This window comes from Mus caroli, chromosome 2 (genome assembly GCF_900094665.2).
Source record: "Mus caroli chromosome 2, CAROLI_EIJ_v1.1, whole genome shotgun sequence".
NCBI lineage: Eukaryota > Metazoa > Chordata > Mammalia > Rodentia > Muridae > Mus > Mus caroli.
In genome coordinates, this window is record NC_034571.1 from 119,722,669 (window position 1) to 119,735,933 (window position 13,265).

Sequence of the window (13,265 nt, forward strand, 5' to 3'; positions counted from 1 at the left end):
TACAGTCGGTGTCTTTAGGTTCCATCTGTGTCTACAGTCAGTGTCTTTAGGTTCCATCTGTGTCTACAGTCGGTGTCTTTAGGTCCCATCTGTGTAGTATTTAGTGTTAAAATACTGCAGCTCCCTTCTTCAGTAGCGATTCAGAGTCTGATTTATTCCCTCAGCTATGGAAGATGTTATATGAACTCTTTCCCTTCAGAATATCTGTGCATTAATTGATGTTGGCATCCGGTGTGAAATTCTGCTGGTTGGGTGTTGATCGTCTTACAAGTTTGTATAATGGAAATGTTTGGTTGCTGTGGTCTGAGCGACAGGGATGGAGTGATTCTGTTGGCACTCAGTGCACTTCACTTGTAGCTGTTTTACATCTGCTGATTCGGTGCCATACAGTGTTTCACACTTTCCTTTTTCTTTTCTCTATTTATTTTTGTTTTGTATTAGAGCCTTACTGTATCTTTCTGGTTGGCCTGAGCTCCCTGTGTAGTTCATTCATGCGGGGACGCTGGTATTACAGGCATGCTCCACCACCACATTTTGGCTTTATGTCTCCCTTCAGATGCCGTTATTGCAAGGAGCTTATATATACTACTTAGTGGTGTCTTAATAGTTGTCCTGCGTTCGTGCGTGCTGCATAGTCGTGCATGTGCACTTGTGTGTGTTCTTTCTTGTGTGCAGATGTGGAGGTCAGAGGTTGACTTCATATCATTTTGTCACTCTTTACCTTATTTTATTTATTTTTATTAGCTTGTTTGTTTATTCTTATTTTTATGTTAATTGGTGTTTTCTTTCATATATCTGCAGGGAGAGTGTAAGATCTCTTGGAGTTGGAGTTACAGATGGTTGTGAGCTGCCATGTGGGTGTTGGGAATTGAACCTGAGTCCTTAGGAACAATAGCCAGCGCTCTTAACCCCCCAAGCCATCTCTCCAGCCCCCACCTTATATATATTTTAAATATATATATATATATATATATAGGGGGGGTGCTGTACATATGAGCGCAGGTCTTCTCAGAGGCCAGAATCAAGCATCATACTCCGCTGGAGCTGGGACCCACCCATTGTGGGTGCTGGGAACTGAACTCTGGCTCTCAGCAAGAGTAGCAAGCATTCTTAACCTCCAAGCCATCTTCCCAGCCCTCCCTTTATCTTCGTTTTTTGAAACCAGGTCTCTTCACTGACCTGGAACTCACATTTCAGTTAGAGTGGCTGCTCAGTGAGCCTCCTCTTGTCTCCATCTCTTTCCTGGAATTACAGATCTGCATGACCATGTTCAGCCTTTCTGTGGGCATCGGGGCTTGAACCCAACAAGCCCTTTGTCACTGAGTCACACCTCAGCCTCAGTGATCCTTCTTACATGGCAAACCATGTCAGCTCATGGTTTTTAAGTGAATTGGAGGGATTTCTATCCTCTTTAATTGTTGCAGTTACTGTTTGATTTTATCAGAAATTCAAATTTAAACATTTTCAAGACATGCAATAGCCTGCTCTTTATATTAAAGATTATATTTAAAGAAGAGGCCAGAAGATTCTTAGTACTAGTGACTCCGCACCTTTGAAATAAGTGGCTGTGCACACTAGAGTGATTGCTGTGTAAGTGGTTGGACATAGATCATTTTAAAGTATTCAGGGAGTGTTGGGAAGATCTGTTTATGCAGAAGTAATGATGTTTAATGTATACATTTGATTATGGACTTCTTAGGGCAGGGTTTATCTGTTTTATTCACTGCCGTATCCTTAGTGCCAACACCATTTCTGGCACACAAAGGTGGTCAGTACATACTTGTATGAATGAATACATAATTCTGTTTTTGATGGTGATAAAATTTTCTTTAGATTATACTTTGTTAACCCAAATAACTATATAAGCATGAAAATAAGGATTTTTTTTTCCTTTATAAGTTTTTTATAAATAAGATTTTAGACTAAAACATATATCCAGTTAATTTTATTGCAAATTCTACACAAACTTGTTCTTCTATTGTACTTAACTATATCTGTCATTTTTGTATTTTCTTTCTTTAGCTATTCTGTTTGAATGTGTACACACAATCTATTCTATTTATCCTAAGTCAGAATTACTTGAGAAGGCTGCCAAGTGCATTGGAAAATTTGTTCTGTCACCTAAAATAAACCTCAAATATTTAGGTAAGGTAATTGGTTCTTATGATGGAAACTGGAGAGAGAGCTTTTGAAATGTGTTGGGTACGTATTTCAGGTCGTTGAACTATAATGTGATCTTTATTTCTAGGACTGAAGGCTCTTACCTATGTTATCCAGCAGGATCCTTCTCTGGCTCTTCAACACCAGATAACCATAATTGAATGCCTAGACCACCCTGATCCCATTATTAAAAGAGAGGTAAATTAGGGCTGAAGAGAGATGACTCAGCAGTTAAGAGTGCTTGCTGCCCTTCTAGAGGACCCGAGCTCAGTTTCCAATACCCACCAACTGCAGGGGAGTCCAACGCCCTGCCTTCTCCTGGCCTCCAGCCACCTGCACACATGTGGCATGTATTCACACAGACACAGATACAGACCCACATAAATAAAGATCAAATCTCTTTTTTAAAAGAAGAGAGGTAAAATATTTTAAATAGTGTATTTAAAGTGGTAAGTTTTTAAAACTTTTTTTGATATTCTTGAGAGAGTCAAATGATATACAGTGGATGTGTATGTATGCAAGTATATTTTAACATTTGCATCTATTTCATTCTTACTACTTTTAAAATCTCATTTTTATTCTTTGACTGTCTGGTGTATATGATGAATATTAGTCATTTTAGCCTCCTGTTACCCTCTCTTATTCCCATTTCTCCTTCCCACCATGTCTGTGTGTGTGAGTTTAATTAGATAGAATTGCTTGCATGAACATGGGTAGCTAATCACTGAAGAAAGCTGGTGCCCCTTCTTCAGCTTCTGTAAACTGTCAGGTAGTCCCTCATGGAAGGTAATTTGTTTTCTAAAAAAGTACTGCTAACCTGGGTTTTGTGTTTTATAAGACAGGGTCTTGCACAGGCTAGACTCAAACTTGTGATGCCCCTGCCTCTGCCAACAAATGCCAGGATTATAGGTGTGTCACCATAGCCAGCTCACAGGAACGTTCTTAACTTATGAACTGGGAAGTTTAGGTCCAGTTATGTACATGAAGCCATTTATTTATTTATTTATTTTATTAGTGTATGTACTATAATGGGAACTACTTTCTAGTCCTGGGTCCTTGTATTAGTAGAAAATAAAACATACCCCAGTTATGTATAATACATAATTTATGTTGGCTATTAAATGAACTCACTGTTAAATAGGAAAACTGATAGAATTCTGTAGAACTATAAGATCATTTATCTTCCTGGAAGAGAAGTTGTGCTCATGTGCCTAATACTGTTCTGGCGTCTTCTTTTATTAAATTGATCCAGTGTCCACCTGGGTATCTGCATAAAGAGTTTGTTCATTCTTTTGTAGGGAAATCACTGTATCTTCATTTTAATTGGTGTATGGTTAAAGAAATGGGAGAAGTTTATTTCAAATTTAAAACATGAGGATTTGTTTTGTTTTGCTTTGTTTGAGACAGGGTTTCTTTGTGTAACATCCCTGGCTGTCCTAAAACTTGCTTTGTAAACCAGGCTGGCCTCAAACTCACAGAGGCCTGCCTCTGCCTTCTGAGTGCTGGGATTCCAGGCATGGGCCACCATACCCAGCTATTATAATGAGGAGTCTGAAGAGAGAACGTAGAGCTGAGTGACGCTTAGTTAAGAGCATCTGCTGCTCTGACAGAGGACCCAGGTTTGGTTCCCAGTACTCACATGGCAGTTCATATTGCTAACTCCAGTCTCAAAGCACCCAGTGCCCTTTTGTGGTTTTGGCACCAGGCACACATGATGCACAGACATACATGTAGGAAAAACACATATGTAAAACAAAAATAAGCTCTACTTCTTTAAAAAGGGATATTAAAATGCCTTATAACTTCCAATCAGGTAAAAATGGAGCTTGACTGATTATGTCTAACATTGTTTTTAAAAGATGATGAATTTTAAACATAAATGATTTGCATATGTACATTTACATATACACATGTATTTAATATTTTAAAACAGTTTAAAATTAAAAAGACTCCAAGGATAGTAAAAAAAAATTATACAGCTCATTTGTGTTTTCAGATATACAGCATGCATTTTTGTGTTACAGAGTTAGCTGAACACAGTTTAACACATAGTTTCCTTATCATTATTAACTTCTTATGTCATTTATTTCTTTTTCTTTTCAACTTTAGGTTTCTTTTTAATAAAACACACATGCCACAGCACTAATATGTGGCCCACACATCAGTCTTTCCACAGGCAGCAGTCTCCTCCCGTGCCCTCTGGTCTCAGTGTAGATGCTAAGGGCATCTCTATTACATATGCCCCTCTCCTCTCAGCTGTAGAAACAAAGCTGTCTTTCACCAGCCTCCGGTCGAGGTCCCTCCCCAGTTTCCTCATTTCCCCTGCATATTACATCTTGCAAGTCCCCTCTCCCTCCCAGACTTTTTCCTTCTTTTATTTTTTGGCACTAGAGAATAGGACCTAGCACCTCTCATCTTCTAGGCAAGCAAAGGCTCTGCCCCTGAGCTTTGTCATCAGCAGAGTCCGCATTTCCCATCACCTGCGTCCTTGCAGAGCGTCCTGAAAGTCCACACAAAAGCAGAACACTTAACTTCTTGTAAATGCGTTACTGTATTTATTGGTGTTCGCACATCGGGTTTTATAATACTGTTTTTATTTCTCTTAATAGACTCTGGAACTTCTTTACAGAATTACAAATGCACAGAATGTGGTAGTTATTGTACAGAAAATGCTTGAATATTTACATCAGAGCAAAGAAGAGTATATCATCATCAATTTAGTTGGCAAAATAGCTGAGTTGGCTGAGAAATATCCTTTGCTTCAGTTGTGACTTCACCGACTTGAAAATGGTGGTATAGATGCAGCCACTTGAGTTCAGGGACCAAACAATTAAGTAACTTTTAATTCCTGATTCTTATGTCTCTTGGGGGTTGGCTTTTTTTTTTTTTAAAGATGTCTCTTGGAACTTGGGTCTTGGTTTAATGGACTCTGCCATTGGCAGTGCTGTGGCTTTGACCTATTAGGATGGTCAGCTTTAGAACTGATAACAAAGGTATTAGAAAGAGGTTTAAAAAAACTCACTCATGTGGACACACCACAGCTTTTGTCACCCAGAAAGGAATCTTCCATTATTTGTTCATTTCTTCAAATTATTCATGTTTGTTTATTGACTATTTGCTATGTGTAAGCCTACTGCTTGCTTGATAAGGTCATGTAAGTTAAGTTTTTTCACTTATTGAGCACACAGTTATGAAGACTGGGCTGTAGAGCATCCTCGATAGTTAGAGCCACGCTACCACTCTGGCGTGAATTGTGTTGTAGAGAGGATGATTTCAGTGCACGACATGAGGACGTGACTTGTTCTTAACACTGGACACATATGCTCCTGACAACGTGTGGTTTATTCAGACAATGAATGCTGTGTTTTCAGTGGGAGGAGATGTAATGCATCCGGATATTCTCAGCAACTTCCTGAGACTGCTAGCAGAAGGTTGGTAAAGAAATTGCAATTGTTTTTTATTACAGTCATTGGCAAATGAATGGAAACTAAACTGGTGTTGCAATTTCTTTATAGGTTTTGATGACGAAACAGAAGATCAACAATTAAGACTCTACGCAGTTCAGTCTTATCTTACTTTACTAGATATGGAAAATACTTTCTATCCTCAGAGATTTCTTCAAGTTATGAGTTGGGTGAGCAAAATGTATTGCATACAGATTATTATACCAATGTATTTCCGCTGGAAATCATTCGGCTCTTCTCATCAGTTTTCTTCCCCAATGTTTACTTTTATCCTGTAACTGCTGACTTATCTTTTCTTTGTACTGTCTCACTGGTCTGGTCTTTAGTAAAGTTGGGTTTTTGTTGTTCTTGTTGTTGTTTGTTATGGGTTTTTTTTTTTTTTCAGACAGTCTTGTGAATCCCAGACTAGCCTCAAACTTGCTGTGTAGCCATGGGAAGCCTTGAACTTCCAACTCTTTGGCCTCCACCTCCTAGAGTTAAGAATAGGGTTACTTCCTGTTCCTGGGTGGGTATGCACCACTATGCTTAGTTTTAGGCTTGTTGGGCATCAAACCCAGGCCTTCATGTATTTGAGGCAAATACTGAGCTGCATTCCCAGACCCTCAGTGTATATTTTTACACATAACACCAGTGGCATTTGAGTGTACTTAATGGGAATAATAGGAAGAAATAATTGATCTCGCAAATAGAAATCCATTAACAATTTCTGGGACTGGAGAGATAGCTCAGCAGTTAAGAGCAACACTGACTGCATTCTGAAGGTCCTGAGTTCAAATCCCAGCAACCACATGGTGGCTCATGACTATCTGTAATGGGATCTGATGCACTCTTCTGGAGTGTCTGAAGACAGCTACAGTGTACTTACATATAATAAATAAATAAATCTTTAAAAAAATTAATTTCTGAGATATAACTCAGATTATCTGCTCTTCTGTAACTTTCCATCTTTTATGTATTAAAACTTCCTTTAACATTACTGTTTTGTTATTGTTTGTTTTGAGAGCAACAGGCTCTTACTTTATAGCCTAGGCTGGCCTTGAACTCATGACTCCTGTGCTTCAGCCCTTCAAGTAGTAAGACTGACTACAGACTAGCACTGTTATATCCAGAATTTTTTTTTGTTTTTAAATTGGTGTCTCACTATGTTGTTTAGATTCTCTTCTTTTTGGCTTTTAAAGATAGGTTTTCACTGTAGCCCAGGCAAGCCTGACACTCACTGTAGATCACTAGTGAGCCTGAAACTCATGCAGCTGCTGTCTCAGCCTCGAAGGTGCTAGGATTATAGGCACGAGCCAGGGTTCCCTTCTCCTTATCCTACTTCTTCTTGTTGTTGAGACAGGGTTTCTCTGTGTAGCCCTGGCTGGCCTGGAGTTCTCTGTGTAGGCCAGGCTGGCTGGAACTCACAGAGATCCACCTGCCTCTGCCTCCTGAGTTCTGGGTTGTTTTGTTTTGTTTTTGTTGTTACTATTATTGTGCTAATGACAAGAAGATATGCAGTAAATGCCATTTAGGAAAGATCTTATATTCCTTGAATGTTAACTTTAACATTTATAAAATGATTGTTAGGCCAGTCAAATGGTATGTCCCTTGAGTAAGTTAGATGTGGGAAAAAAAAGGCTATGTACAGTGATCAGCCCTCGTGACGTCAGGACTGTGGATTGTCTTCATCTGTGTCAGCTGAGGCTTGTCCAGATGTGTACTCTGGTTCCTCTCCACAGTAATACGAAATTACACTTCTTGAGGAGAGAAACTAGAAATCTGTGTTTTATGAGAGACCACTGGGTGGTGGTGGTGACACACGCCTTTAATCTCAGCACTTGGGAGACAGAGGCAGGTGGATCTCAGAGTTCGAGGTCAGTCTGGTCTACAGAGGGAGTTGTAGGACAGCCAGGGTTACACAGAGAAACCCTGTTTCAAGGAAGGAAAGAAGGCAGGCAGGCTAGAAATCGTCATTTTGTAAACTCTTAGTCTTCCTAACATTGGAGATCCACCTGTTTACATTTTTACTGGAAAATAAACCAGCGTCTATCTGGAAACTCAGAGGAATGATAGCATATAAACTTATTTTACTTTATATATTGTGACTGATGAGTTCCAGTTCTTTTGCATTGAGGGTACAGTCTTGGTATGATTTATGCTTCCTTAATAATATCCATCATAAAATATGTATAATACAGATAAAAGCTCATTCTAGCTGTAAGTCTGAATTGGCATACTATCTGACTTGGTATTTACATATATACTAATTTTGTTTTACTCTAGGTGTTAGGAGAGTACTCCTACCTCTTAGATAAAGAAAGTCCAGAGGAAGTTATAACCAGGCTCTACAAGTCACTTATGAGTGACTCCATTTCTTCAGAAACGAAAGCATGGTTGTTTGCTGCGGTAACCAAGTTGACACCTCAAGCTCGTTCTTCTCCCTTAGTTGAGAAATTAATCCAAGAATTCACTGTATCCTTGAATACTTGTCTGAGACAGCATGCATTTGAATTGAAACATCTGCATGAAAATACAGAGCTTATGAAGAGCCTGCTTCAGGGTGCTCAGAATTGTGAAGACATAGTGGTAAGAACCCTGTGCTGCCTGTTGTCAGAATCCTGTTGCCTAAACAGCAGTCTTTGCATATGTGATATATAAGGAATATATATCAAAATACAGTTTCTGTTGCCTGTATGATGAACTTTGTAGTTTTGCTCATGTTGGTAAGGAAGGAGTCGGAGTGGTTCTATGTAATACTGGTTCTAAGTAGGAGCAGGTGAGTGTCTCTTCCTGAGAACTGCAGTGTGGATGTTTCAGCCGGTGACGGTCTTAAGATGAGGGAAAGGCTGGGGAAAGCTATGTGGGGTGGGGATGGTGTCCTTTGAGTGTAACAGGCTCTCTAGCCTTGTGTGGGCTTAACATAGAAGGTGGGGTTCTGGGAGGCCAAGGTCACACGCTTCCACCAAATCAGTGACTGCCAAGGCTTTGATTTTGAAATTAGTTTTTTGTTGTTTTGTTTTTCAAGACTGGGTTTCTCTGTGTAGCCCTGGCTGTCCTGGAACTCACTCTGTAGACCAGGCTGGCCTCGAACTCAGAAATCTGCCTGCTTCTGCCTCTCAAGTGCTGGGATTAAAGGCGTGTGCCGCCACTGCCCGGCTGTTTTTGAAATTTGAACAATGAAATTCATGGACCGTAGAAGAGTAAGATTCATGATCTCTGACTTTTACAGTCTTTCTGCCCTGTCTTCCCCAGTTTTCCTTGATCCTTAGGTGTGGGAGTGTTCTGTAGATGTATCCATTAGGAACAGGCTCTACAATTTTGCATTTTGATTGGTTGTGGTTTTCTGTAGTGATTTCCATGGGTTGCAAAGAGAAGTTTCCTTGATGAGTGAGAACGATGCTTCTCTGTGTGTTTAAGGACAAACATATAGAATGTAGTTAGAGTCTGTGCTGGTTTAGTAAAGTAATGGTTGTAGGTTTTACTACAAGACCCATAAGTTCACCAGCCCTGGATAATTGGCTAGGTTTCCAGTACCAGACAGGGTTTGTACCTCCAAATACACACACCACTTCCACACCCATAAGGCTATTGTGCATTGCTGATTGTTGTGGTTCACAGGGGTCGTTATTGAGTACTCCCGTGGAAGCTTGCATGGCACTGTGTGACATAAAGAAATCTAGTCCTCAGAGAGTCAGCTTTCAGGTCTATCTCAGCTAGGATTATTATTTGTTGTGGTGAAACACTATGACCAAAGCAACTTGGGGAGGAAAGGGTTTATTTGGCTTACACTTTCAAATCTCTGTTCATCATTGAGAGAAGTCAGGACAGGAATGCAAATGGAGCTTGAACCTAGAGGGAGCTGATGCAGAGGCAATGGAGGCCTAGGGCTTACTGGCTTATTCTCTATGGTTGCTCAGCCTGCTTTCTTATAGAACCCTGGACCACCAGCCCAGAAATGGCACCAACCACAGGGGACTGGGCCCTCCAATCAATGACTATTTAAGGAAAATTCCTTACAGGCTTGCCTACAGTTCTATCTAATAGAAGCATTTTCTTTCTTTCTTTCTTTCTTTTTTTCTTTTTTTTTTAGTTTTTTGAGGCAGGGTTTCTCTGTATAGTCTCAGCTGTCCTGGAACTCACTCTGTAGACCTGGCTGGCCTGGAATTCAGAAATCCTCCTGCTTCTGCCTCTCAAGTGCTGGGATTAAAGGCGTGCACCACTACTGCCCGGCTTAGAAGCATTTTCTTAATTGAGGCTCCTTCCTCTCAAATGGCATTATCTTGTGTCAAGTTGACATAAAACTGTACAACACAAGGTCAAATACAACTTGAGTTCTCTGGATCCTGTGCCCAAAACACATGGTGTCTTCTACTTACCGTCCACTCCTGAGAAGCACCAAGGACAATAGCAGCAGCTTATGTGTTTGGGGAGTTTCTTGGACAGCCCTGACCAACAGCTCAAAAGAGGGCTCCTTGTGTTTAGTGTGAAATTTTTGGTCAGATAGTCTATGCCTCTTAGGGTAACAGTGTCAGCCCAAATGTGTAAAGATATGTGTATTTATACACAGACTTCTTTTAGTTCTGTGTCTGATACAGACAGAGTAGGTAGGATGAGATAAGATCAGGTAGCCACAGAGTACTGGGTTGGTGTGCAGGATGTGGGTCTTGGTCCAAGCCTGGAACTTTGGGGATAGATCTGGGGACCAGGGTGGATGAGACAAAAGGAAGATTGGGTGGATTCACCTGGCTAGACACTGGAAAAGGAAGTGCAAGATATGGTTGGGTGAAGAATTTGGTTGTGGCATAGGAGGTGGGGGGCTGAAGGTTGTGAACAGGTAGGGCAGGTCTTGGCAGACGTGTAGAGCTTACTAGTAGCATAGGGAAGGGTGGCCAGACTGGGCCTGGCACTGGGTGTGGGATTTACAGTAGATCTGGAGGGCACAATCAGGCTGACTTACCCAACTAGACCCTAGGGAGGGTCTCTCTTTACAAAGTTTAAAAGATAATTGTGCCAAAGTTACATGAATGTACAATCTAGTTTCCCAATGCATGTTTGATTGTTTGTTAACTCCTGACTTGCTTAATTTTAATGCAGGCAGATGCATCTTTATCTTTTCTGGATGGTTTTGTGGCTGAAGGACTCAGTCAGGGAGCAGCACCTTATAAGCCCCATCACCAGCGCCAAGAGGAACAGCTCTCTCAGGCAAAAGGTATATTTCCATCTCTTTATCATGAATTGGTTTGTTTTGTTTTTAGTTTTTGTTGTTACCGAGACAGGGTGTGCTTACCGTGTAGTGCAGGCTGGTCAAGAATTTGAGATAAAGAATCCACCTGTCTCTGTCTCCAGAATGCTGGGATTAAGGTCATGTGCCACCACACCTGGGGAGGGCTGACACTGAATAATGTGAGCATGTCTAGAAAGGTTCCAGAAGCAGCCCTAGTCACTGTAGGCTAGTGACTCATTTTCACTGTGAACAGTCTCTATATTGGATTTTCTAACAAGATTTTCTAATTAGTTATGTCATGAACTCACAAGGGCAAGAGCTTTTTGAACAGCACAGCCTGTGAGAGTCTTTACAGTGACCTTGGTGGAGGGGAGACCCCGGAGTCGTTTGCATGGTGCCTGGAAGTTGCTTCTGTAAAATAGAGAGGAGTGTGGACTGTCAATTATGGTTTCAGGCCAGCGACACTCATGACAGTTCCAGGCTGAAAGACCTCAGGAGTTTGTTGTTTGGCTGAGCGCACATTTCCTATGCTATGCCAGAACACGTTGTTACAAATGGTGGTGGTCAAAGAGTTGCTAAGCATATTGTTAGCTTTTACAGAGCTTTTGATTAAAATTTTTATTAAGTTTATTTAAAGTAATTTTCAATTAGTATACGAGTATACGAAGTATTATTATGGCATTTTAACACACATAACACTGAAGACAATGTGTGAGGAACATACAGACATCTGGCTCTCTGAGTCTGGGTCACTTTAAAAATCTACCCATTTTCCTGCAAGTGTCCTAATTACACTTGTTTTATAGCTGAGTAAAATCCATTGTGGATATGCACTACATTTTCATTATCTGTGGGTCTGTTGATGGGCATTCAGGCTGGTTCTTGGTATTGGGAATAGAGTAGCAATAAGTGTGGATGTACAGTGTCTCTGTAGTGGAATACAAAGTCCTCTGAGTGTATGCCCAGGAGTAGTACAGCTAGGTCATCTGGTGGTTGTGTGTTTTACTTTTTGGGAGACCCCCCCCCCCCCACTGCCCCTGGCTTTCATAGTGGTGCATGACCTCTATGCCACCTGTAGGGATCAGGCCTCTTCTCTTACCTCGTCCTCAGCATCCTCATCCTCTCCATCCTCTGTCTAGTGTTCTGACCAGCGTGAGATGGAGGCTCAAGGTGTTTTTAATTTACATTTCCTTGAAGGTTAGGGAATATTGAACACTTTTTTGAGACATAAACTTTCTATGTAGCCCTGCCTGTATGGAATTCCTGTGTAGACCAAGCTGGCCTCAGATTTGGAGATAAGCTTACCTCTCTGCTTCCTGAGTGCTGGGATTAAAGGTATGGGCCATCATATCCAGGCAGGATGTTGGGCACTTTGAAGAAATACTTCCGGGCCGTTTGTGTTTTCTTCTGAGAACTATCCACTGCTCATTTGATTAGCCCATTTATTGATTGGCAGGGTTTTGTTTTTGTTTTTTTTTTGTGGCTGGTGTTTTGTTAATTTTTTTTCAGCTCTATGTACTCCAGATCTTAACTCCCTCTCTGAAGTATAGCTTCCAAATATTTCCCTCCATCTTGTAGGCTGTCTGTTCACTAAGCTGATAGTTTTATTTGCTATGATGAAACTTGCTTATTTTATATAATCCCTTGTAAATTCTTGGTGCTACTTCCTGTGCTTTCTGGGTCTTGTTCCGAAACTTCTTATCTCTAAGCATATTCTCTTAGGGATCTGCAGGTGGTACCCAGTTTTGCCAGCACCATTGTTGATGAGGGTATTGAGTTTCTTAATGTATGTTTTTAAAACCCTTGTCAGAAATTCCATGGGCGTATGTGGTATGTGTGGTTTTGTCTGAGTCTCTGTTCTTTCCACTGGCCTGCATGCATCTTTGTTCCAGGGTCTGCTCCCATTGTCACTCTGACTTCCTAGTGACATTTGAGTCAGCTATGAAGACCACCAGTGGTGTTCTTTCTGCCTGAGATAGTGTTGTATATTCGTGGCTTTTGTGCTTCTATATGACTTTTTGTATTGTTCTGGTTTTGTGAAGAATGTCATTGAAAGTTTGATGGTAGTTGAGTCTCTCTAGTTTTTTCTTTGGGTTCTATTGTTTGTTTGTTTGGGTTTTGTTTGTTTTTGGTTTTTTGTAATATAGTGCCTGCCATCTTAATTTTTTTAATTTTTAAAAAGATTTATTCTATTTATTTTATTTTTCTGTGTGTATATATGTGAATTGTATATGCTTAGTACCTTTAGAGAACAAAAGAGGGCATTGGATTCCCTGGAATTGGAGTTACAGACAGTTGTGAGCCACCGTGCTGGGAGTTGAACCTGGGAATTCCCAAGAGCAGAAAATGCTTCTTTTTTTTCCCCCGTGTTCTATCTTTCCTTCCTTCCTTCCTTCCTTCCTTCCTTCCTTCCTTCCTTCCTTCCTTCCTTCCTTCCT

The 13,265-nt window shown here is 40.7% G+C and overlaps 1 protein-coding gene across 3 annotated transcripts in view; it reads left to right on the forward strand.

Annotated features, from left to right (window-relative positions):
* Nucleotides 1-13,265, forward strand: part of Ap4e1 (adaptor related protein complex 4 subunit epsilon 1) — a 60,057-nt gene that overhangs the window by 32,132 nt on the left and 14,660 nt on the right. For all 3 annotated transcript variants that reach the window (XR_003835930.1, XM_021156538.1, XM_029473912.1), the window contains exons 9-15: nucleotides 2,023-2,145; nucleotides 2,249-2,358; nucleotides 4,770-4,909; nucleotides 5,479-5,591; nucleotides 5,676-5,794; nucleotides 7,887-8,189; nucleotides 10,698-10,812. Coding sequence is in view for 2 of the 3 variants with exons in the window: in XM_021156538.1 (XP_021012197.1) it covers nucleotides 2,023-2,145; nucleotides 2,249-2,358; nucleotides 4,770-4,909; nucleotides 5,479-5,591; nucleotides 5,676-5,794; nucleotides 7,887-8,189; nucleotides 10,698-10,812 (1,023 nt within the window). In the remaining variant the exon portion in view is untranslated. The remainder of the gene's footprint in view (nucleotides 1-2,022; nucleotides 2,146-2,248; nucleotides 2,359-4,769; nucleotides 4,910-5,478; nucleotides 5,592-5,675; nucleotides 5,795-7,886; nucleotides 8,190-10,697; nucleotides 10,813-13,265) is intronic.